This window comes from Anabrus simplex, chromosome 1, assembly GCF_040414725.1.
Source record: "Anabrus simplex isolate iqAnaSimp1 chromosome 1, ASM4041472v1, whole genome shotgun sequence".
Lineage (NCBI taxonomy): Eukaryota > Metazoa > Arthropoda > Insecta > Orthoptera > Tettigoniidae > Anabrus > Anabrus simplex.
Window position 1 is genome coordinate 1,611,942,197 of NC_090265.1, and position 27,222 is coordinate 1,611,969,418.

Sequence of the window (27,222 nt, forward strand, 5' to 3'; positions counted from 1 at the left end):
TGCACAACATTACATTGGATTTATATATATTATTTACAGGTAATAATAAATTATATACTACCTATTACGTGTTCTTACATTAAATAAACTCTTATTAATATACATACAGCAGACGTGTCTTAACATAACGTCACATGTTTTGTTACACATGACAGATCATACAACACACACATAATATGATCACTATTTATACCAAATAAAGTAGTACATAACTACATGGATAATAATAATAATAATAATAATAATAATAATAATAATAATAATAATAATAATAATAATAATAATAATAATAATAATAATAATAATAATAGTAATAATAATAATAATAATAATAATAATAATAATAATAATAATAATAATAATAATAATAATAATAATAATAGTAATAATAATAATAATAATAATAATAATAATAATAATAATAATAATAATGAAAATCTACAGCCTGTTTCCACTCATTTGACCGGGTCATGGAATGAATGAAGCCACTATCTAGCGGCGAGGATAGGAAATGTGCCAGCTGACGAAGTCTGCCGCACTCCTCTGGGGTAATGAATAATGAATGATTAATAAAATGAAATGATACTGGAGAGTGTTGCTGGAATAAAAGATGACAGGGAAAACTGGAGTACCCGGAGAAAAAACTGTCCTGCCTCCGCTTTGTCTAGCACAAATCTCACATGGAGGGACCAGGATTTGAACCACAGTATCCAGCGGTGAGAGGCCGGCGTGCTGCCACCTGAGCGATGGAGGCTTCAATAATAATAATAATAATAATAATAATAATAATAATAATAATAATAATAATAATAATAATAATAATAATAATAATAATACTAATAATAATAATAATAATAATAATAATAATAATAATAATAATAATAATAGTTGTAAGCAACTTCATAGCCACACCTCTCAAGTAATAATAATAATAATAATAATAATAATAATAATAATAATAATAATAATAATAATAATTGAGCTTGATATTTTCATTATTTACCCATGTGTTAGAGAATTTTTTCCAAGTTATACTAGTCCATTACACTTGCATCAAAATGTCCACCAGTGGCAGATCCAGAATACATTTGAATGGATACAGGATTATATTTCTTTTTTTTTCTCCTTTCTTTAAGAAAAGTGTCCACTATAAGTAGCATGCTTTCCTCTGAAAGAGACAATTTTAAAAATAATTTTACATAATATGAAGTTTAGAAAATGTAGTTAATAGGTATCCTTTCCTAATTGTCCAGTGATTCTATAAGTATTAAATGTTGTTGATTTTATTCCAATTCCCTGACAATCTCTTGATTACATTTGGTTGTAACAGTCTTATAGAACTGTCATTATATTTTGTTCTTTGTTTATATATATTTACCTAATATGCTTCCTCAGGTATTGGTGTAGGACTCAGCTGGTCATCAACTTTCGTAGCTCTCAACCATTACTTCTCCAAATACAGAGGACAGGCGATTGGTCTGTCTATGGCAGGAACTGCTGTGGGTTTCATGGTCATGCCTCAAGCTGTACAACTTCTACTCAGAGAGTTCGACTTCCAAGGAGCAGTTCTTATATTGGGAGGTGTGGCCCTCCATGCAGTGGTGGGTGCAACGTTACTGCAACCCATTAAGTGGCATCTCAAACCAGCCAAAGAAGATGAGGAAAATCCATCTGAAAAATCTGAACTCAAGGTGGTGCAGCACATTCATTATTTTTCTTTAATATTTTAAACATTACATAAGCTTGAGTGAACCACGTTACAGTTATCTCCAATAAAAAATGTAAAATTAAGTATGATACTGAAGATAATAATTTTCACTTCTACATTCTTCTCTAAACAGTTAAAATTTAATGGTTTCTGAAGCCTGATTTATCTGTATACTAATATATAAAGAGGTAAGGTTTGTTTGTATGTAATGGCTAATCTCAGGAACTACTGGGCCGATTCTAAATTTCTTTCACTAATAGAAAGATACATTATCCATGAGTGCTATAGGCTATATCTTATTTTCAAAACAATTCAGGGGGGGGGGGGGGGGCGATGTGGGAAGATAAAAAATTCTAAGCTAATATAGGCGAAGTATCAAATTTGCCGTACAAGGACGAGACAAAGCTCATTTTAAGCCCCTTGATGCAAAGAACAAAACTCGGTAAGCCCTATGGGCCCGAACACCATGTTTTAAGGCCCTAAAACCAACCGTTATTGAGATATTGGAGCCAAACTACCCCTGCTCTAGGAATCAGATAAAGAAATGAACTGTCGTAACCATGGCAACATCAGCTCCAGTATGCTTACAGCAGCGAGATTATGTACAATGTATCACAAAAACCTAACATGTTATAGACATAAAATTTGGAATTTGGAATATCCTTTAAAATAAAAGAACACAAATTTTTGTTTTCAGAAAATCCACTTAAGGGGTGAGGGTTGAAAAGAAGTGAGGAAGGAGTTGAATTCTTTATATGAGGATACATATATCTTAGAAACTGAAGAGTTACAGACGTTAAAATTGGTAGGCTGTACTTGGAATCTTTATTCAAAATAAATGAACGCACTTTTTCTGGAAAATCCACTTAAGGGGGTGAAAATTTTTAAAAAGCAGGTGATATTTTAAAATGAGTATCTTCTTCTCTTCTACCGGTTTTCCCACACCTGTGGGTCGCGGGTGTGAACTGTGTCGCACATGTGGATTTGGCGCTGTTTTATGACTGGATGCTCTTCGTGACACCAACCCTATGTGTAGGGATGTAATTACTATTGCGTATTCCGTTGTGGTTGGTAATGTGGTGTGTTGAGTGAATATGAAGAGGAAAGTGTTGGGACAAACACAAACAACCTGTCCTCGAGCCAGAAGAATTAATCACACGCGATTAAAATATCTGACCCAGCCCGTAATCAAAACCGGAACTCTGTGAACCGAAGGCCTCAATGATGAACTCTCAGCTAAGGAGTGGGGCAGTTTTTAAAATTAGTATATCCACAGTATATGTCATAAACTTAACATGTTACAGGTGTGAAAATTGGTATTTGTAATCTCCTTTAAATATAAAGGAACTCCTTTTTTTTTTATTGTTTCTCACATATAGAGCTTGGTCACCTTAGTCCCAAAAGGCAATGCCACAAACATGGATAACAAAGAGGTTCTGGCATAAATGAAATGCAATTTTTCGGCGAGTTTTTATACTTTAGGGATTTTCAGATAATGTCTTAGTGCGGTATCGAGGAACCATTAATTTTTATCAACTTACGAAATCCCCACGAGCAAAGCCGTGGGTAACAGCTAGTTATTTATAAAATGATAATGCAACATAAGAGAAAAATAGAGGAAAAAGTAATGCAATATGATTTCTTAAATTTTCCTATTGAGTCAGACTGAAATTTCTAATTTCTGTAAATACAATACAATACAATTTAAATAGTTTGTTGGTTCAATGTATGTGGCAGTACAAACATCTGTACCAAATTTCAACAGTGAAGCTTTACTAGTTTCATAGATATTAATTATTTCCCAATATTTATATTCAAATTATTCAAATATTCTAAATGTCAAGCATGCCAACCGATCCAAATAGCACAAATTTTCTATTATTAGATTGTACCTTAGTCTAATATAAATGAAATGGTGCATCATTTTTTGAGATTGTATTATTTACTATGAAGATAGAATTTTTCTCCCCATTAAGTTTAATTTCTGTAAAATTCTTGAAATGTTAAGGTTTGAATATTTTTACAGGCAAACTAGAACTGCAATATGAAAAGTAATATATATATGTTTATGGATGAAGTACTAGGGAACATTAATGTGAATTTACAAGATAAAAGCATCAGATCTGTAGCACATATTACATTTTATACGTGTGAAAATGTGAAACAGAGAAAATGGCATTTTTCTAAAATCATGCATTGTTTAAATATTATTGCCACTCTTTCTTCTTTTCTTTTTGCTTTTGCATTTCAGCTTATGGCAGTGGGAAGAGACTGAATGCATTTTGTAATCACTAAGTAATATACTCACATAAAGCAATACAAATTGCAAGAAACAATAAATTACAAAGAAGGAAGATACAACTCTCTCTCTCGAATACTTGTTTATGAACAGAAGTAACCATGCAGCACGGTAATCTGTTGTCATCACAAATCGATCAGTCACTGCTGATTTGCATTTAGGGCAGTCGCCCAGGTGGCAGATTCTCTATCAGTTGTTTTCCTAGTCTATTCTTCAATGATTTCAAAGAAATTGGGAATTTATTGGTAAGTTATTCCAATCCCAAAATCCCTTTCCTATAAACAAATATTTGCCCCAAATTGCCCTCTTGAATTCCAACTTTATCTTCATGTTATGATCTTTCCTACTATTAAAGACACCACTCAGACTTATTCGCCTACTAATGTCATTCCGCACCATCCGTCCACTGACAGCTTGGAACATAACACTTACTTGTAGGATGCTAATTAATTTATTATTTAACCACCTATTCAATACATTATAGTCTTATACAATCCTACAATCCTAATTGTATAAGACTATAATGTATTGAACAGGTGGTTAAATAATAAATTAATTAACATCCAACAAGTATAGTAATCTTCAACATGGAACCATATTGATATTTATCACTTGCAACATAGCACTTAGTCAAGCAGCTCGTCTACTTTCTCTCAAGTCTTCCCAGCGCAAACTTTGCAACATTTTTGTAATGCCACTCTTTTGTCGGAAATCACCCAGAACAAAATCGACTGCTTTTCTTTGGTCTTTTTCCAGTTCTTGAATCAAGTAATCCTGGTGAGGGTCCCATACACTGGAACCATCCTCTATATCAGGTCTTACCAGAGACTTGTATGCCTTCTCCTTTACATCCTTACTACAAACCCCTTAACACCCTCATAACCATGTGCAGAGATCTGAACCCTTTATTTACAATCCCATTTATGTGATTATACCAATGAAGACCTTTTCTTATATTAACACCTAGGTACTTACAGTGATTCCCATAAGGAACTTTCACCCCATCAACGCAGTAATCAAAACTGAGAAGACTTTTCCTATTTGTGAAACTCACAACGTGACTTCTAACCCCCGTTTATCACTATACGCATTGCCCCTGCTGTCCATCTCACAACATTATCCAATTCAATTTTGCAGTTGCTTACAATCTTGTAACTTATTTATTACTCTATAGAGAATAACATCATCTGCAAAAAAGCCTTATCTCTGATTCCACTTCTTTACTCATATCATTTATATATATTTAAGAAAACATAAAGGTCCAATAGTACTGCCCTTTGACAAATTCCCCTCTTATTTATTACAGGGTCAGAAAGCTTTGCCTACTCTAATTCTCTGAGATCTATTTTCTAGAAATATAGCAGCCCATTCAGTCACTCTTTTTGTCTAGTCCAATTGCACTCATTTTTTGCCAGTAGTCACTCATGATCCAACCTATCAAATGCCTTAGACAGATCAATCTCAATACAGTCCATTTGACCTCCTGAATATTACAGAAATGGAATTAGTTAATATACTGGTATTTTATAGGCAACTAAGAATGACTCATGAAATTAAAAAACAGAATCTAAATGCAAAATTTCCTCTTGTCGACTATCTACAACAATATTTATTTACAAACATTTGAAGTATTTGTATATTTCACATAGTAATAGTGCCTATGCCCAACACTAGATAGTAGCACGATGTAGGGTCAGTAGTACAGAGGGTATTTCAAACCCATGTTTCATAATTATCTGATGAGAAATGCATAAATGCGTGTACAGGATAATGTTCTATGTGGAACGAACAGAAAGGAGCATTTAAATGGTTGTGCAGCAGACCATTTAAATAGCTTGCTGTGCCTTTAAAAATGCTAATTCATCTGCAATGGTCAGGTGTACAGTAATATGTCAAATCAAAAAACTGAAATATTCCATTAAAAATGCCTGAAACCCAGTCCCAGTGTTCCTTAAGTATTAAATTTAGGCAGATGGAAACAATATGTGACCATCTCAGCATAAAACACAATCTTTCTCTTGAAGTCACAAACAATGGATTTCATGGGGATTAAAAACAACAATGGCAGTGAAATTATACTCGAGGAAGTGGAGAAGTTGCTAAATAAAATACAATGTCATAAAGCAGCAGGAATAAATGAAATTACACCTGAAATGGCAAAATAAAGTGGAAAGGTGGGGATGAAATGGCTTCATAGAGTAAAAGGATCAGCATGGAATGTAGGTAGGTACATTTGATTGGAAGAACATGGTAATTGCACCTATCTATAGTCTGCCTCCGTAGCATAATGTTTAGTGTTAGTAGCTGCTGGGTTCGATTCCTGGAACTGCCAGAAATTTAAGAATGGTAGGAGGGCTGGTATGTGGTTAAAATGGTACATGCAGCTCACCTCCATTGGGGGTGTACCTGAAGAGAGCTGCATCACCTCAGATAAGGACACAAGTTTTTTTTAAATTTATGTACAAATAAGGGAAGAGAAAGGATTGCAACAATTATCTACGTATTTCATTGAACAGTATACCAGACAATGTGTTCACAAGCAGTTTGGAAAGGAGGGTGCAGTCAATAGTGGAAAGTAAGTTGGATGAAAACCAGTGTTGTTTCGGACCACAGAGGGTCTCTCAGGATCAGATTTTCAGTACTGGTATATACATAAAGTACGGTAACTGCAAAATGCTACTAGACAGTTATGTCTCATAGATCTAGAGAAGACATATAATAGAGTGATTGGTGGCAGTGATTAATGTCTTAAGAGGAAGTGCAACTAGGTAACAATACTCACAGTACCAAGAGAAAAGTTATTAGAGGTACTAGGTGATTATGGAATCAGTGGTAGCTTATGACAGACAATCATAGTCATTTACATTGACAATTGAGCCCCATATTAATAATTGTTGGCAGAATGAATTGTTCATCGAAATTAGTTACAGGGGTTAGTTGTTCGTGTTATTGTTTGAATCATCAGTCCATAGACTGGTCGATGCACCTCTCTCCATGCCACCCTATCATGTGCTGAACTTCTCATTTCTATGTAACAACTACATCCTACATCTACCCCAACTTACCACCTACACCTCCCTCAAAAACCAACTGAACAAGTCCTGATTGCCTATATGTCCTATCATTCTATCTCCTCTTCTCATCATATTTAGCCAAATTGATCTCCTCTCAAGAATTCAATTCAGTATCTTTTCATTTGAGATTTGATCTATTCATCTCACCTTCAGCATTCTCCTGTAACACCACATTTTAAAAGCTTCTATTCTCCTTTCTGAGCTAGTTACTGCTCATGTTTCAACTTCCATACAATGCCACTCTCCAGATGAAAGTCTTCAAAATAATATTTCTAATTCCTATATCCATGTTCAGAAGAAAGGCCTTCTTTACATGTGCTAGTCTGCATTTTATGTCCTCCTTACTTCTGCCTTTGTTAGTTATTTTACCATCCAAGTAACAATATTCATCTACTTCCTTCAAGGACTTCATTTCCCAATCTAACATTCCCAGCATCACCTGACATCGTTCAACTGCACTCCATTACTTTGGTTTTGGACTTATTTATTTTCATCTTGTACTCCTTCCCCAAGACTATGACCATACCATTTCTTCAGATCTTCCGCAGACTCAGATAAAATAACAATATAATTGGCAAATTTCAAGGTTTTTTCTTTCCTCTCCTTGAATAATGAATCCTTTCCAAATTCCTCTTTGATTTCCTTTACAGCCTGTTCTATATGAATATTGAAAAGGAGGGGAACAAACTGCAACTTGTCTCACTTCTTTGTGGATTGCTGCGTCTTTCAAAGCCCCCGATTCTTATCGCTGCAGACTGATTTTTGTACAAATTGTAGATAATTCTTCTTTCTGGAATCTGATCCCCAATCACCTCCCAGAAACACAAATAGCTTTGATCTAATCAACATTATCGAACTAGATCTACAAACACAATGTCTGTAGGCTTGTCCTTCTTAATACAGCCCTCTCAAAACAGATGTAAAGTTAGAATTGCTGCAAGTGTTCCTACATTTCTTCTGAAGCCAAATTGATCTTCTCCCAATTCAGTTTCAACTTGTCTCTCCATTCTTCTGTAAATAATACATGTTAACATTTTGCTGACATGAGATACTAAACTAATGGTGTGATAGTTTTCACACTTCTCAGTACCTGCTTTCTTGGGAATAGGTATAACAACATTCTGCCAAAAATTGGATGTTTCTGTATCATTACATCTTACACATTAAATGGAATAACCTCACCATGCTGGTTTGTCCTAAGGCAATCAGTAATTCTGAGGGTATGTCATCAATTCCAGATGCCATGTTCCTATTTAGGTCTCTCAAACCTCTCTCGAATCTGACCTCAAAATTGGCTCTCCCATTTCATCAGCATCAACAGCCTTTTCTTGTTCCAGAACCATATCATCTACAGTACTTCTTTATCTTGTTACAACTGATGGATATGTTCTTGCCTGCTTTCTGCCTTATCTTCTTTCCCTAGAAGTGTTTGTTTCCATCTGAACAGTTAATATTCAGACACCTAATTTTCCTTTCTCCAAATATTGCCTTGATTTTCCCTGTATGCAGGATCTACCTTTCCCTAGGACATACAACCCTTCAACATCCTTGCACCACTCTTTCAGCCATTCTTCCTTAGCTGTCCTGCACTTTCTATCCACTTCATTATTTAAATTTCTTTATATTTCTGCTGTCCTAATTGTTTGCATTCTTGTACTTTCATTGTTCATCAATCAGGTCTAGTATCTCCTTAGTTATCCATTGATTCTTAGTTGATCTTTCCTCTCCTCATAACCTTTCTTCAGCAGTCCTAATGACCTTGTTCTTAATGACTGTCCATTCTTTCTCTAATGTGTTTCCTGCAGCCTTTTCATTTAGTCCACATGAAACATGCTTCTTGAAACAATCCCTCACACATTTTTCTTTCAACTTGTCTAGATCCCATCTTCTTGCATTCCTTTCTTTCTTCAATTTCTTCAACTTCAAATGGCATTCATGACCAACAAGTTGTGGTCAGAGTCCATTTCTGCTCCTCAGAAAGTTTTGCAATCCAACACCCTGGTTTCTGAATCTCTGCCTAATCATAATATAGTCTATTTGTTACCTTCCAGTCTCCAGGTCTCATCCACATATACAGCCATTGATTGTGGTGTTTGAACCAAATAGGGCTATTAGTCAGGACTAAAGTATGGTTGCTGCAGAATTCAACAGCTGACTTCCTTTTTCATTCCTCTCTGTCCCACTATCCAAATTCTCCTCTTGCATCACCTTCTCTTCCTTGGCCTACCACTGCATTCCACTCTCCCCATCACTATTAGATTCTTGTCACCTTTTATATATTCTATTAAATATTTTCCCCTCTTCATATATTCTTTTGATTTCATCATCATTCGCTGAACAAGTAGGCATATAGATCTGCACTATTGTGGTGGGCATTGGCTTGTTTCTATCTTGTCAACAATTATCCTTTCACTATGTTGGTCATAGTAGCTTACCCATTGTCCTATTTTCTTATTCATTATTCAAGCCAGTTCTGCATTTCCCCTGTTTGATTTTGTGTTAATAATTCTGTAGTCGCCTGACCAAAAATCCTGCTCTTCCTGCCAGCGTACTTCACTTATACCAATTGCATCCTAACTTTAGTCTATCCAATTCCCTTTTCAGATTCTCCAATCTACCACAACAATTCAAACTTCTAACATTTCATGCTCCGACTCACAGAATGTCAGTATTCATCTTCCTGATGATTGACCCCTCTTGTGTAGTCCCCAGCCGGAGGTCTGAATGCGTGACTATTTTGATCTCCGGAATATTTTACCCAAGAGGAAGCCATGGTCACAGTACATCATTCATGCAGAGAGAGCTGCATGATTTCAGAAGTTAATTATGGCTGTAGTTTCCCCATTGCTTTCAGGCATTGTAGCAGTAGTCAGTATAGCTAAGATATGTTAACTATTATTACAAGTCCATATTATTAAATCATCCAGACTGATAACACAAGAAAAAATAAATTCATGAAAATTAGGAAAAAAAAAAAAAACCATGACAGTTAAACATTATTTGTGACTAGTGTAACATAATAATTACAATGGAAACTCATAGAAATTCATACCATATTTACAGAAAATAGTCCATTTCCCTCAATGGTGTGGCCAAACTAATCAGCAGATCTCGACAGAAGGGCTCCCTGTTGGGACGTAAAGCATTATACTCTGCAGCCACTACACGTGTGCTTCGAATTCCACACATGATGGTGATTTCCATACCTTCTTCTGTTGTCAGCACCATTATTCAGTCAGTCATACCTGCAAAGATAAAAAATAAAACAGGCCATAATTAGGAAGTGCTTTACAATAGGATGAAACAGTTTGTGGAAATGATGTGTCACATACCTATCATTCCATTTAAAATACTTAAGTTCAGTTCAAGATGACAGATTCCAATATGGCGGCCCAAGTTGTCACCACTTGTCCTTGTGTTTGCCCCAACCTCAGAACATCATATGTGGACATGTGAACTTCCAACACACCAGCCTTTCCTACAACAATACTGTCTCCTGACTTTTGGATCATTCTGTATAACCTAAAATGTAACATTGCAAATAGTATAGCGTTATAATTATAATAAAATTGCGTAGAAATTCACAAATTACTCACTGTAAATATTTCCTCTACTTTAACACCATAATTTACAGTAGATTGATGAGTACAATGACTTTTAAGAGCTTAACATTGAAACTAAAACACCACCACATAGAAGTGTACAAAAAGTTTACAGGATATAATTTTCTTGAACCAATAATGTGCAGAATTCCAAAAAAGACTCTTAAGATCACTGCATGTTATCCATTCCACTAAGTTTTATTAAAATACGGCATTGCTCGCGTGGATTTTGTAATTTGTTAAAATTTGTTCCTTGGTACTGTACTAAAACATTATCTGAAAATCCCTAAACTCACTGAAAAATTTAATTTCATTTACCCCATAAACTCTTTGCAAACCACGTTTGTGGTATTGCCATTTGGGGCTAAGATGACCATGCGACATAGAACTGTACATGTGAGAAATATTCTTCTCTCATGTCGAAGGAAAAAAAATGAAACCAATGTGTTTCTTTATTTTTAAAAGAGATTCCAAATACCTGTTTCCATGTCTGAAACACCTTCAGTTTTTGAAATATAAGTATCCCCATAAAAAAGAATTCAACCCAATTATTAGTCCTTCCCCTACCCTCACCTAAGTGAACTTTCCAAAAATAAAAAATACATGTTTATTTTTAATAGAGATTCCAAATACCAATTTTCATGTCTGTAACATATTCAGTTTTTGAGAAATAAGTACCCTCATAAAAAAATTAAACTCTTTTTCACTTCTTTCCCTCCCGTTAAGTGGCTTTTCCGAAAACATTAAAAAAATGCTCCTGTATTTTGAAAGGACTTTCCAAAGACCAAGTTTCACGTGTGGAACATGCTAAATTTTTAACATATACTGGTACTCCTTTTAAAAATTCACCTTCTTTTTCAATTATTTTTGCCCCTTAAGTGGATTTTCCAAGAACAAACAAAATATTTGTTCCTTTATTATTAAAGGTTATTCCAAATACCAGTTTTCACACCTGTAATATCTTCAGTTTTTGAGAAGTAAGTATTCTTATAAAAATAATTCAATTTCTTCACGACTTTCCACCCCTCTTCCCTAAGTGGACTTTCTGAAACCAATAAATATGTGTTTCTTTATTTTTAAAGGAGATTCGAAATACCAACCTTCACGTCTGTAATATCTTCAGTTTCCAAGATATAAGTATCCTCATAAACAGAAATCAACTCCTTATTTACTTATTTTCACCCCCCCCCCCCCCCAAGATATAAGTATTCTCACAAAAAGAATTCAACTCATTTTTCACCCCCCACCACCCGTTAAGTTGATCCCCCCAAAATGCATACTTTTTTTTTCATAAAGGAGCTTGCAAATGCCAATTATCATGACTGTAACATCTTCAGTTTTTGAGATATACGTATCCTCATTAAAAGAATTCAACTCCTTTTTTCACCCCCACCCTCATGTTGACTTTCCCCCCAAAATGCGTGTTCCTTTATATGTAAAGGAGATTCCAAATACCAATATTCATGTCTGTAACATCTTTAGTGTTTTTAGATATAAGCATCTTCTTCAAATAATTCAACTAATTTTTTAATTCATTCACACTTCCTCCCCTTTATTTTTAAAGGAGACTCCAAATATCAATTTTCACCTGTGTAACATCTTCAGTTTTTCAGTTATCACTATCATAATAGAAAGATTTATTTCAGACCTTTATACTCTTCCCCCCAACCCCTGCATTTTTCTGGAAACAAAAATGCATGTTTCATTATTTTTAAAAGATTAAAAATACCAATTTTCATGTCTGTAACATGCTAAGTTTATGAGATGTTCTGTAGATATTCTCATTATAAAAATTCACCCCCTTTTTCAGTTCCCCTTAGGTAGATTTTTTGAAAATAAATTATTTATATTTCTTTGATTTTACAGGACATTCCTAATACCAATTTTCACGTCTGTAACAATTGATGTTTCTGAGATATATTGTAGATGTAGCCTGTTTAAAAATTCACCCCATTTGTCACTCCTGTTCATCCCCCATTACGTGGATTATCAAAAAACAAAAAATTATGTGTTTATTTTTAAAGGAGATTCCAAATACCAGTTTTCATATCTGTAACATCTTCAATTTCTGAGATATAAGTATCCACATAAAAGGTTTTCAAACATTTTTTCACCTTCTTTCATCCCTGTTAAGGGGATTTTTCAAAAACAAAAAACATGTGTTTATTCATTTTTAAAGGAGATTATAAATACCAAATTTTATGTCTGTAATCTTTCAAGTTCTTGAAATATAGATACTCTTATTTAAAAAATTCACCCCCTTTTTCACTCCCTTAGTGATGGAATATCCAAAAATCCTCCCTTAGTGAGCCCTTACACTCTAAAATAAATGTACCCCTAAAATTTAATTTCTTTATGTGCAGTAGTTTTGGCTGGACAATGATGAATCAGTCACTCAGTCAGTCAGTCAGTCAGTCAGTCAGTCTGTCAGTCAGTCAGTTAGTACATGTTTTTTATATACATAGACTAGCAAGATACCCGTACTTCGCTACGGTTTTAAACTGAAAGTTATTATTCAAATTTTACATTTTGGAGAGTCTGCTGTCAGCTGAGCCTGTAAAATACGCCCTCAGTTCATACTTCAAATGTTTTTTTAAATTTTATTTTCTTGCTAGTGGCTTTACGTCACACCGACACAGATAAGTCTTCTGGCGACAATGGGATAGGAAAGGCCTAGGAGTTAGAAGGAAGCGGCCGTGGTCTTAATTAAGGTACAGCTCCAGCATTTGCCTGGCGTGAAAATGGGAAACCATGGAAAACCATCCTCAGGGCTGTCAACAGTGGGATTCAAACCCACTATCTCTCGGATGTAAGCTCACAGCCACACGCCCCTAACCTTACGGCCGACTCACCCTGTAAATCAAATGGTTTTGGGGGACTGATTATTTTCTGATCTCATTTGAAACCCATACGGTAGAATTTAAATGTTTTAAACACTATCTTATTTAAAACCTAGGATATAAAAGGCGACCAACCTGTGAAATTTTGATTTTGTACGTCGAACAGTAATGGAGGAATGAATACTTTTTTAAGGGGTGAATGTTTTTAAATATTTATTAACATCTAGGATGTAGAAGACCACCTATCATTTTTTTTTTAATTTGTGCCTGAAATGGTTTCAGATGAATGGATATTGTCTTTCTGATAGTCAACCACCATCTAAACCCCTTAGAGGAGAAATATTTTGAAGTATAAAATATTTTACACCTAGGACATAAAAGAAGACCCTTCTTGTAAAATCACAACATTGTACGTCAAACTGTTTTGAAGGGATGAATAATTTTGTTTATGGAGGTAACCTCATTTAACACTTTAGGGGTGGAACATTAAAAAATATTTCCTATTTCATATCGCTACCGCTATTTGGAATGTTGTCTTCATACATTAAACTGTTTCGGAGGAAGGAATGAATATATTTGTTTTCGAATCTTAACCCCCATTTAACTCTCTGAGCAGTTAAATTTGTTTCAAACATTCTGTTATTTAACACCTAGGATATCATTTGAAATTTTAACTTCAATTGGTTTCACATAAATGCATAGTTCTTAGGAGTGTATTGTTTTAAGCCCACTTATTTTTATCCTCACAAAAATAATTCAACTCCTTTTACATCCCCCTTAAGTTGATTCCACCCCCACCCCACCCCCCGCTACACCCAACACAAAATATGTGTGTTTTTATTTTTAAAGGAGATTCCAAATAGAAATTTTCTCGTCCATAATATCCTTCGTTTTTGAGATATAAGTACCCTCAAACATAGAATTCAACTCATTTTTAAATTCATTTGACTCCCCCACTTGGATTTTCCAAATAATGTTGCTTTATTTTTAAAGGAGAATCCAAATACATATATTTATGTCTGTAACATCTTCAGTTTTTAAGATATGAGTATCCTCATAAAAAGAATTCAACCCGTTTTTAGTCCTTTCTACAGCCCCCTGAAGTAAATTTTCCAAAAACAAAAAATACATGCTTATTTTTAGAGGAGATTCCAAATACCAATCTTTGGTTTTGGAGATACCAGTAACCTAATAAAAATAAACCCCTTCTTCAGTCATTTTTAAACCCCCCCTAAGTGTTTGTTCAGAAAACAAAAAGCGTGTCTATTTTTTTAAAGGAGATCCCAAATACCAATTTTCATGCCTGTAATATATTCAGTTTTGGAGATGCCAGCATCCTAATAAAAATAATTCAACCCATTTTTCAGTCATTCCCATCTCCCTTAAGAGTTTTGTTTGAAACAAAATATGTGTTACTTTATTTTAAAAGAGTAAAAATACCAATTTTCACATCTGTAATATGTTAAGATTTTGAGATATAGGTATACTGTTGATATGCTCATTTTAAAAATTCACTCCCTTTAACACTTCCCGTTAAGTGGATTTTCAGAAAACAAATTATGCATTTTCCTTTACATTTACACAAGATTAAAAATACCAATTTTTACATCTGTAACATGTTACATTTTTGAGATATATTGTAGATATACTCATTTTAAAAATTCACTCATTTTGTCACTCCTGTTTACCCCCTCTTAGGTAGATTAAAAGAACAAAAAGTATGTATTTCTTTATTTTTAAAGGAGATTCCAAATACCAACTTTCATGACTGCAACATGTTCAGTTTTTGAGATATAAGTATCCTCATAAAAGGTATTCAACACTTTCACCGTGTTTCACCCCTCTTAAGAGGATTTTCCAGGAAAAAAAAACCATGTGTTTTCTTATTTTTAAAGAAGATTCTAAATACGGTACCAATTTTCATGTCTTTAAACTGTTAAGTTTCGGAGATATAGATACACACATTTTTAAAATTCACCCCCCTTTTTATCCCCTTAGTGACAGATTATCCAAAAATCTGCCCTTAGTGAGCACCTATGTTGCAATATAAATGTATTCTCTAAATTTAATTTCTTTATGTCCAGTAGTTTTGGCTCAGCGATGATGAGTCAGTCGGTCGGTCGGTCGGTCGGTCGGTCGGTCGGTCGGTCGGTCGGTCGGTCGGTCGGTCGGTCGGTCGGTCGGTCGGTCGGTCAGGACATGTTATTTTACATATATATATATAGTTCTCAGTACAAAGTTGGAATACGTAATATGATAAACTGCAAAGTGTAGATTCACCACCACCACCACCACCATCATCATCATCATTATTATTTCTCTTTGTCAAATGCAATTAGATTGGGACACTTCACTTGTTTTTCCCACCACTATCTATTAATCATCACATTCCAGTTCAGCTTTTATTATCTTATGCTATTCTTAACATAGTTCAACCATCGTTATCTAAGTCTGTTTTGATTTTCATAGCACACTCATTGTAGTTCTATTACCCGCCCGCTGGCCATGATCATTAAGGCATCAAGCCTATATCCGATTCCAGTCCTGTTGGTCGAAAACAATTTTGCCATTAGAATGCTGGCCAGCAATCACTAGACTGCATGCCATAAGCCTGGATTAAATTCCAAACCTCTCTGCAGTATTCACCTGGAGTGAGGACTTACAGCGCTGCTGATGGTGATTTGTCCGATAGATGGAGACATTAAGCCTTGAGCAGACCTCTCTCCCTTCCACTATCATATATCACGTCATTCATTTCATCTCCGATGAGGTTGACGTCAGAAAGGACATCCAGTCATAAAAAATTGCCACGATAATTCATCTCACCTCATACCCAACCCTGTAGACGAATAGGACAAGCGTTGAACGGACACTCATTGTTTACTGTACAACTTAGTTTGTTAACTATCTGATCCATGTAAATTAAGAATAGTAAGAATGAAAAATCATAGCCTTGGCTGATCCCAGTATCTCTCTTTTCATCTGTTCAGCAGAGCACATCCCTCAGTCATCCTATGGAATGTGCATCTCCATTCAGTTCTATTTTGGGAAACTTCTTTCAGTTCAGTTACCATCATACCAGCCATCGTGATGCTATCTCACCAATATGATCTTGGTCTTCCAGTTATCTTTTGCCACCCATGATTTGGAGTATGACATCCTTCCCAGGGTGATACTTCTTTTTATTGGTTATTTATGATTATGTTCCATTATATTCCTTTTCAAGGAGATTTTTTGGCTTGACCTGGTCCAAGATTTTCTTGTTACTAATTTTGGCTGTAAAAGGTATTCTCAGCAGATGTCACCAACACCAAGCACAAATGCATCCTTCTTCTATCAAATTTCTTCATGGTCCATGCTTTTTCTCCTAGAACAATCACCACCTCCTGTGATACCACAATGCTTAGATACTAATAGTGTCAGATATGATCAAAATGTGAGATTTGAATCTAAGATGGTGCAAAACCATGGAATGGAAAATTTAATATGGAACCAACCAACCAACCAACCAACCAACCAACCAACCAACCAAACAACCAGCCAACCGACCAACCAACCTGTATTTAGGGCTGTTGCCCAGGTGGCAAATTCCCTATCAATTGTTTACCTAAGTCTTTTCTTAAATTTCAAAGAACTGGAAATTTATCTTGATAAATTATTCCAGTCCCTATATTCCCCTTCCTAGTAGTTTTGTGAAACATAAGAATTACTTTTATCAGTTTTAATTGTTATCTTTCTCTTTGTATCAAAGCAATAAATATTTGATACCCTATTTTTCCAAATTGTAATCAGTAATCACATTCAAAAATATATAAACCTGTAAATCTGATATTATCTTAGATTTAAATCTCAGATTACAACAAAGAATCTTTATTTTAGGAAATCAATTCTTCAAGTTAGTTCCAGCAAATATTAAAATAAATATTAGGAATTTGTTTCATTGTCAGTTTAATTTATTTGTCACACTGCTACAGTTACAAGAGAAGCAGTAGAATTAAGTTATTTAAGTTTGTGATGTAACTTTATATGGAAAGACCTCTGCTGAAAATTTACATTTAATTTTCAGTCATGATGCAGTTATCATATAATAAATTGTATATATTTTAATTTCAGTTGCATGAAGCAATAATTTTATTGTTATTCCATGTCTAACAGGTATCTGAGAAGGAAAAAGAGAAGTTGAAGAAGGAATGTGTTCCTGAGGAGCCTGAATCTCAAACAGCCTTACTGATGGTTAAACCCAAGATTGAAATCACAGGAACTGACGATAATTCAAAGGCGCTTCTTCCTGGCAAGAGAGCACAGATGCCACGAATAACATCAAGTAGCAGTATGGCTGCCAGAAGGAGAAAAGAATCTGTTATATCCAACATTTCCAGCATGGACTTCACAGGAAGCTCATTTCACATACATACGGTAAATGTATTATCCAATAACCCGCATAAACTTCCATCATCTCAATAATAATGTTATTTGCTTTATGTCCCACAAACTATTTTTACAGTTTCTGGAACTTTCATCATGATTTGGGTTTTTAACTCTTTGTGGGTATAAACGTTGTATATATATGTTTCATTCAAATAATCCATACGTATCAATCACAAAAATTACCGCCGCCCACAAAGGGTTAATTTAGATTGCTTATGCAACGTTTGACCTGATATTTTGATTTCAGTTCCTTTATTTTACTCAATGGTGCCACATTCCTCTAAGCGCAGTCGCTTAAGTGCGGCCAGTATCCAGTAATCGGGAGATAGTGGGTTCGAACCCCACTGTTGGCAGCCCTGAAGATGGTTTTCCGTGGTTTCCCATTTTCACACCAGGCAAATGCTGAGGCTGTACCTTAATTAAGGCCATGGCTGCTTCCTTCCCATTCCTAGGCCTATCCCATCATCGCCATAAGACTATCTGTGTCGGTGTGATGAAAAGCAAATAACATTCCTCTAAGAACCTTGGCCTCCTTACCAATAATTGTGAACATTCTTGGTTGTGGTTATTTGTTTTGGGGTTGTCCATTGTGCTGATGATGCTCGTTGGGGGGGGAGGGGGGGGGGCGAAGCATGTTCGCAACCTTTCTGTCATTTGTAGTTGTTTAACCACAAAGGTGTGGTATTGTAAGTATTGACTGGGTTGACATTAAATGTATATTTTGTAAATTGTATGTAATCACTATCGTCAATACGGACCAAAAATGAGATTAATGACTTGTAGTAAGTGGTATGTTCCGAGCTGTCAGTGGAGAGATGGCATGGGAGGACATCAGTATAGGAATAAGTTTGAGTGGTGTCTTTAAAAGTAGGAAAGATAACAATATGAAGATAAAGTTGGAATTCAAGAGGACAAATTGGAGCAAATATCCGTTTATAGGAAGGGGAGTTAGGGATTGGAATAACTTACCAAGGAGATGTTCAATAAATTTCCAATTTCTTTGCTATCATTTAAGAAAAGGCTAGGAAAGCAACAGATAGGGAATCTGCCACCTGGGTGACTGCCCTAAATGCAGATCAGTAGTGACTGATTGAGCACCTTTAACAGTGTTCCTGTAGTGTTCAAGAGTGTCACTGTCATGAACAATTTCTTTCAAATCATCTATGGAAATTTTAATATAGTATTCTTCAATTCCTTATCTGAATAAAGCAAACAAGTATTAACATCAAGTTTTTGTTTTTCTATTTCCTTTAAAAGACACAATAAAGATGGGACCCAGGACTGAGCAAAATTGTATTTGACCTGCAAAAGGAATCATTTGATTCGCATTTTTCACTTAATGAAAAATTTCTGTCCCATGTCAACAGAGTTGTGATTTTTATTGTATTATGCCCTCAGGTTTCAAAGAAATTGTGCATGACTTAAGGGGCTGCCTGGCCGAGGTGGTAAACGCGTGCTTGGTTTGCCCGGAATGACGTGGGTTTGAATCCCCTTCAGGAAGTCGCAAAATTTAAGAAACGAGATTTCCACTTTCGGAGGTGCATATGGCCCTGAGGTTCACTCAGCCTACACCAAAAATGAGTACCAGGTTAATTCCTGGGGGCAAAGGCGTCCGGGCGTAGAGCTAACCACTCTACCCCATCACGTGCCAAGGTTAACAATGGTGGAAGCCTTTACCTTCCACTCCTCCAAGGGCCTTCATGGCCTGCACGGAGGTGACTTTGCTTTTTGTGCATGACTTGATTTAGGGATTGTGATAATGAAGCAGCTTGTCTAATGATACATATATATTGACCTGGGATTGATTAAGATATTGAGATAGTAATAAAGAAATGTGAACACTGCGCACTGTCCGGCTCCGTGGTTAAATGGTTAACGTGCTGGCCATTGGTCTTGGATTCGATTCCCAGTAGGGTTGGGAATTTAACCATCATTATTGGTTAATTTCGCTGGCACAGAGGCTGGGTATATGTGACGTCTTCATAATCATTTCATCCTCATCATGACGCACAGGTCACCTATGGGTGTCATATCAAAAGACCTACACCTGACGAGCTGAAGTCCTTGGACGCCTTCCGGCACTAAAAGCTATACTCCTTTTCATTTACTGTGAACTGACATAAGCATATCTATCAAAGTCTTTATCTATCCCTGAGTTGAACCAGAAGAAAGTTGGGAGAGAGAGTAATTTGATTCTGCAAGACCATTTGAAATACCGTAATGGGATTGTTTTAGATGATTTTTCCAGTTTTTCTTGCACTATGAGAAAACAATTCCTTGAATTATTCCAATCCTTATTGTCGGGTACATCTATACAGAACATCTTAATGGGTAATTTCAAACAATATGGCAAAAGGAGTACTTTTTATTTATTGAGTGTGTGAAGTAACTTCAGACATGCATGTTTTCATGTACAGGTCCAGAGTTTTATGATATATGGGGTTACTCAGGAAACCTAAACAGTAAAAAGAAATTCCCCTATGCACAGCTTCAAAATTCCAACCTCTAGCATGCTTTTCTCCTTTGCAGTCAAGATGGGCTGCCTGCCTATGCTCTTTGCGTTTATCTTTTTAACTTTGTTTTCTAGGATCGGGGTATGCTGTACTCCTTCATGGCTTCTCTGTACATGATTCGTTCATTCTGTATCTCTTTAACAGCTTTATCAAGCACATCCGCATTGTAATTATGATAAACCATGATTCCAAGTTGATTCATTCTTGTGGCATCATCTGAAGTAACATGGCACAAGAGTCTAAATTTTTTAAAATGCTGTAGAGATGATGCTCACAAATGTATGGTGCTCTAAGTAAGTTAATCCTAACAGAATGTCAGTTTATATAAAGCACTCATAAACAATCAGTCTCTATTCACATTTGCTAACATTGTGAAAGTTCACAATAAATTCAGTACCACGTGATACAATATTAAATTCTCTAATTCAGAGAGAGCACAAAAGTGCTGACAATCAAGAAAATAACCTATTTTGACTGTCAATTGGTAGGACAACAAAAAATGCATGCTAGATCAACACAGGTCTATCCATGTTAAGAAAAGGAAGCGCACATTTGACCGTAGTTAAACTCTCATCCAAATTTACCCCATTTTATGGTATATTTTTGTTTGGAGTACTTTGAAGGGTATGGTGTATGAGACTCCTGATTACCACACCAATTCACACATGGACTGAAATACTGACCACACAACCACACATCATTAACCATGAGCACCAATCTCTGCACTGCCGTTGGAGTTTCTGTAATTATGTTGGAGGTCAAAAATTCTAACCCTGTTTGTAATTTAATACATGATGTGATGCTCTTATTGGATTGGTGGAGGATGGCAGTTTCTTGACAAAATATGGAATGCACACCCATCACTATTTCCCAATTGTTACCAAATTTTAATGTCACTCGGCACCCACATCATACATTTCCAGACATCCGTCCCATCTTGAAATATGATCAAGTTGCTGTCCCTTAAAACTTACTAAGCATTGTTTGTGTTGTTTTGAATCACCTTATTACCAGGTGGTCCACCAGCCCCTTGCGACCTAGTTTTATGCAACCCACCGCTTTTACTACAATTCTGAAATACTAATATACCGCTGAAAATCAGTGTTAAAAATCGAAGTCCACCTTGTCAATACCGTAAAATGTCATTTAATCTATATCAGTAAAATGCTGTACATCTTTTGAGAACCTTTCTCGTTCTCTTCATCAGTGAGCAGATATTTCATGAAACAATTCTTGGACTTGATATTTAACCACCTCACAATATACTCTAATTGAATGAAGATTGAAATACAGAAATGTAATCTACATGAAATATTTTCTAAAATTATAATAAGTTATAATTAAAATACAAGACTTGCCAACTAAATATAATATTTAAGATGATATGAAAACCAAAACAAAATTCATGAAATACCTTAAGTTATAATTAACATACAACGGTTGTCAAAATATTTAAAATTACCTAAAAACCAAATCCAAACATCATACAAAATTAATATTATTCATATGAACTGATTAGGAGGCCCATCTTTTGATTCCCTAATTGGGGCGACTATCAGGTGGATTATCTCTCTATTATCTCTCTTTCTTAAAATACTAGGAATGTCACTAAAAACCAAAGTTTGTGCCTACAATTTAAATGTTTGTTTCAGCTCCTTCTGTTTGAAAACTTATTTCGAATGACTAATCTCTTTCTGGTCAATCAGTCACTGCAGATCTGCCTTTAGGTCAGGTATGATTTAGAAAAAAAAGAAAAAAAGAGGAATACAAATCTTATATGCAAGAACCAAGGGAAAAATCTTCAGATTAAGGATTAAAGTTGACATAAATGACTTACTGACATAGGCCACTTGTATACTAATCAATTCGTGAATACATATGCCTGACCTTAACTCTTGATTGGATATCTGTTTAGAAACATGCGAGCCAGTTTTTAACTTATTCTTGTGTCTGTGTAGCTATTATCAGACAACGTATCAACATCAATATCAGTCGCATATGCTGGGATCAAGACGTGGACTACCACGAAACTTATTTTGCCCCTTTCTGATATTTGGTTTAGTAAATGTCAAGCCCTAAGCATTCTGAGCTGCATACACTAAGCCAATGGAGAAACATGCTGTGTTGTCAAGGCTGCTTCACAAGCTACTGCCCTGGCCTCTGCTACTGTCAATATTCAACACCTGATCCGTGGAGATAGTAGCCTAAGGTTTAACAAATTTAAGTCCGGCTTTGTGGTGAATTGGAGAGAAAGCTTACCTTTGGTCCAATGGGCCTGATTCAATTCTCAGAATCAACCCCGTCATTCCCTGGCTTGGGGACTGGGTGTTTATCATGTTTTTGACATTTGGTTTATCCTCATTAGGTCATCACCAAACATATACAGATGCTGTGCATCATTATTATTATTATTATTATTATTATTATAAAATAAAGTTTTGAATATCACAGTATTACCAGTAGTTGTACCCATCATTCACTGGTTTATTAGCTTCTTCGAAAGATCAGTGGTGGTGTCCGCCCATGATCACAAGGTTCAATTCCAACCAACCAAAGAGATCACTAGTCCTGAAAGATTGCATTTCATTTTAGCAGCTACCTATAAAAAGAAAACTATATTACTCCTATAACAGTAGCCTGCAGTGTCTTTCTACAAGGATGTAGAAGCAAAAGTGAGTGAAATACCAGCACTCTGTTTTCTGTATGAGGTGAGGAAGTAAATACAATGAGGAATGCATGTGTCAATTCAGAAACTTCCAGAGAACTTTTGAGTCTTTGAGCTATCTCTCCTTCATTAGCAGTGGCGATGTGACGGACCAAAGCCTAGCATACCTATCCCCCTGGTCCCCATACCTATCGGGCACTCAACAGCAAGCTGCGCGAGATGGGGTGAAGGGAGAGGGATGCAGAGCCTGGGTTGGAATAATTATCTTTCTCCTATGCCTTGCACTCAGAAATACGAGCGACGTTTTATCTCATGATATAGATGTTGATTCCCATAGGGAACCTGAAATATTTGTTCCGAATGAGTAAATTTATAATACCAATGTAAATGGTCCATTATTGGACATTATAAATTTTCCAGCTAACTCACTCTTGGTTGCCAGCGTTTTGCCCTCGTGTGCTAGGGTGGGCTCATCAGTTGGTACCTAGCACACCTACCAATACGCTGGCTAGTGTATACCGTGGAGGCCACTGCATAGGCTACTTGGAGCCACCGGCAGTGCCAATGCACTAAGAGACTTTGTCTCTTTACCAAAAATTGATGCCTGCTTGGCCATCAGATGATATAGATGTTGATTCCCATAGGGAACCTGAAATATTTGTTCCGAATGAGTAAATTTATAATACCAATGTAAATGGCCCATTATTGGACATTATAAATTTTCCAGCTAAGTCACTCTTAGTTGCCAGCGTTTTGCCCTCGTGTGCTAGGGTGGGCTCATCAGTTGGTACCTAGCACACCTACCAATACGCTGGCTAGTGTATACCGTGGAGGCCACTGCATAGGCTACTTGGAGCCACCGGCAGTGCCAATGCACTAAGAGACTTTGTCTCTTTACCAAAAATTGATGCCTGCTTGGCCATCAGATGATATAGATGTTGATTCCCATAGGGAACCTGAAATATTTGTTCCGAATGAGTAAATTTATAATACCAATGTAAATGGCCCATTATTGGACATTATAAATTTTCCAGCTAAGTCACTCTTAGTTGCCAGCGTTTTGCCCTCGTGTGCTAGGGTGGGCTCATCAGTTGGTACCTAGCACACCTACCAATACGCTCGCTAGTGCATACCGAGGAGGCCACTGCATAGGCTACTTGGAGCCACCGGCAGTGCCAATGCACTAAGAGACTTTGTCTCTTTACCAAAAATTGATGCCTGCTTGGCCATCAGATAATATAGATGTTGATTCCCATAGGGAATCTGAAATATTTGTTCCGAATGAGTAAATTTATAATACCAATGTAAATGGTCCATTATTGGACATTATAAATTTTCCAGCTAACTTACTCTTGGTTGCCAGCGTTTCCAATAATGGACCATTTACATTGGTATTATAAATTTACTCATTCGGAACAAATATTTCAGGTTCCCTATGGGAAGCAACATCTATATCATCTGATGGCCAAGCAGGCATCAATTTTTGGTAAAGAGACAAAGTCTCTTAGTGCATTGGCACTGCCGGTGGCTCCAAGTAGCCTATGCAGTGGCCTCCACGGTATGCACTAGCGAGCGTATTGGTAGGTGTGCTAGGTACCAACTGATGAGCCCACCCTAGCACACGAGGGTGAAACGCTGGCAACTAAGAGTGACTTAGCTGGAAAATTTATAATGTCCAATAATGGACCATTTACATTGGTATTATAAATTTACTCATTCGGAACAAATATTTCAGGTTCCCTATGGGAATCAACATCTATATCATCTGATGGCCAAGCAGGCATCAATTTTTGGTAAAGAGACAAAGTCTCTTAATGCATTGGCACTGCCGGTGGCTCCAAGTAGCCTATGCAGTGGCCTCCACGGTATGTACTAGCCAGCATATTGGCAGGTGTGCTAGGTACCAACTGATGAGCCCACCCTAGCACACGAGGGCAAAACGCTGGCAACCAAGAGTGAGTTAGCTGGAAAATTTATAATGTCCAATAATGGACCATTTACATTGGTTTTATCTCATTGCGTTCAAGTTTTGTAAAGGGAGCAATCTGTGAGATGCTTACAATATAATGTGCTTTAGTTTTTCATCATTCTCAACTGAGGTTAGGGCTTCACCGACATCCTTGGTAGCCCTCAGTATATGCCACTGCTCAACATTAAGGTCAGCCGTATGTATTCACAAATCATTAAGTATACACCTTTAAGCCTTAATTCAAAGATCTTTTTCTTGGTTCTTGCATATAACACTTGCATTTCTTTTTGATTTTTGTTTTACAGTGCACAGTAGCTAAATCAAACCCAACCAGGAGCAAATTAGTCATTTGGAAGAAGTTTTCAAACAGAAGGAGTGGAAACAAACATTTAAATTGTAGACACAAACATTTTTTTTTAGTGACATTATGTGTATTTTAAGAATATGATGCTTAGTTTATGGAAAAAATATGTTGGATTTTAGTAATTTTAAATATTGTATACATACACTAGCAATTACCTACGGCTTCGCTCGCGTGGATTTCGTAATTTGATCAAAGTAATCATTCCTCGACATTGTACTAAGACATTATCTGAAAATTCCTAAAGTATAAAAACTCATCCTACCGAGCTCGATAGCTGCAGTCGCTTAATGCAACCAGTATCCAGTAATCGGGAGATAGTAGGTTCGAGCCCCACTGTCGGCAGCCCTGAAGATGGTTTTCCGTGGTTTCCCCATTTTCACACCAGGCAAATGCCGGGGCTGTACCTTAATTAAGGCCACTGCCGCTTCCTTCCACTTCCTAGGCCTTTCCTATCCCATCACCGCCATAAGACCTATCTGTGTCGGTGCGATGTAAAGCAACTAGCAAAAAGTAGAAATGTTAGTAATTAAGAATTACTATTGCATGATATCCGTTCCATATTGATGGTCTCAATTGTACAGTATAAATGTCTGATACTAATCCTCCTAGTCAATACCTTATAATATACTTCATCTAAAGAGATGTCATTTTCACATGAAGCACATTAAACAGCATCTAAAGAGATGTCATTTTCACATGAACCACATTAAACTATATCTCTGTAGATGAAGTATATTATAAGGTATTGAATAGGAGGATTTGTATCAGACATTTATACTGTACAATTAATAATTAGTATTTATTTACTAAATTTTCTTTATTCATTCTAAACTAAAACATGCCTAAAATTAAAAATTAATAATTTTCTTTCAGCCTGTTAACAGCGATGATGAAGAAGAGTACATCACCATTCGTAACAGTGCTAAGACTGCAAAGAATCGATTACAATTAAATGATATCAACAAAAATATTGAAGCTGAACAGGAACTACAGAAAATCAAACATAAGAAAAAAAGTTACTGGAAGAAGATTGTTACATTCTTTGATCTGGACTTGCTGAAAGATCCAATTTTTCTCAATATTCTTTTTGGCTTATCAATCTTCTATGTGGCAGAACTGAACTTCAAAATGGTCGTACCTTTCTTCTTAGCAGACTTGGGTTACAATAAGTCTGATACTGCATTCTTCTTATCTATGACTGCTATTGCTGATGTGTTAGCAAGAATTGTGCTACCTCCCATATGTGATCGTGTGAAAATTACAAGGCGCACGATCTTCAGCATTTCAGCAATCTTCCTGGGACTCTCAAGATCTGGTAAGTTTTTCTCTTAATATTTCCACATGTTTACATATCTTTCACTTTACAGTATTCAGATAATAAATTCATTAAACTCAAATAATTAGAAAATTTTGAATGTTAGAGATCTAATATATTTACTGTATTGTATATTAGCAATTTCTGTAGCTCAAAGTACACTGAAGTCAGAATGAATTAAAATATAAAATAGGTCATTACAATGACATCAGTACCTATTCTTGTTGAATACAATATTACCAAGCTTGATAGCTGCAGTCGCTTAAGTGCGGCCAGTTTCCAGTATTCAGCAGATAGTGGGTTCGAACCCCACTGTCGGCAGCCCTGAAGATGGTTTTCCATGGTTTCCCATTTTCACACCAGGAAAATGCTGGGGCTATACTTTAATTAAGGCCACGGCTGCTTCCTTCCCACTCCTAGACATTTCCTATCCCATCATCGTCGT

The 27,222-nt window shown here is 36.0% G+C and overlaps 1 protein-coding gene across 1 annotated transcript in view; it reads left to right on the plus strand.

Moving 5' to 3' along the window:
* Positions 1 to 27,222, plus strand: part of LOC136858593 (monocarboxylate transporter 9) — a 97,919-nt gene that overhangs the window by 52,506 nt on the left and 18,191 nt on the right. Inside the window, exons 5-7 of the mRNA XM_067138266.2 lie at positions 1,396 to 1,691; positions 17,679 to 17,939; positions 26,336 to 26,777. Of these exons, the coding sequence (XP_066994367.1) occupies positions 1,396 to 1,691; positions 17,679 to 17,939; positions 26,336 to 26,777 (999 nt within the window). The remainder of the gene's footprint in view (positions 1 to 1,395; positions 1,692 to 17,678; positions 17,940 to 26,335; positions 26,778 to 27,222) is intronic.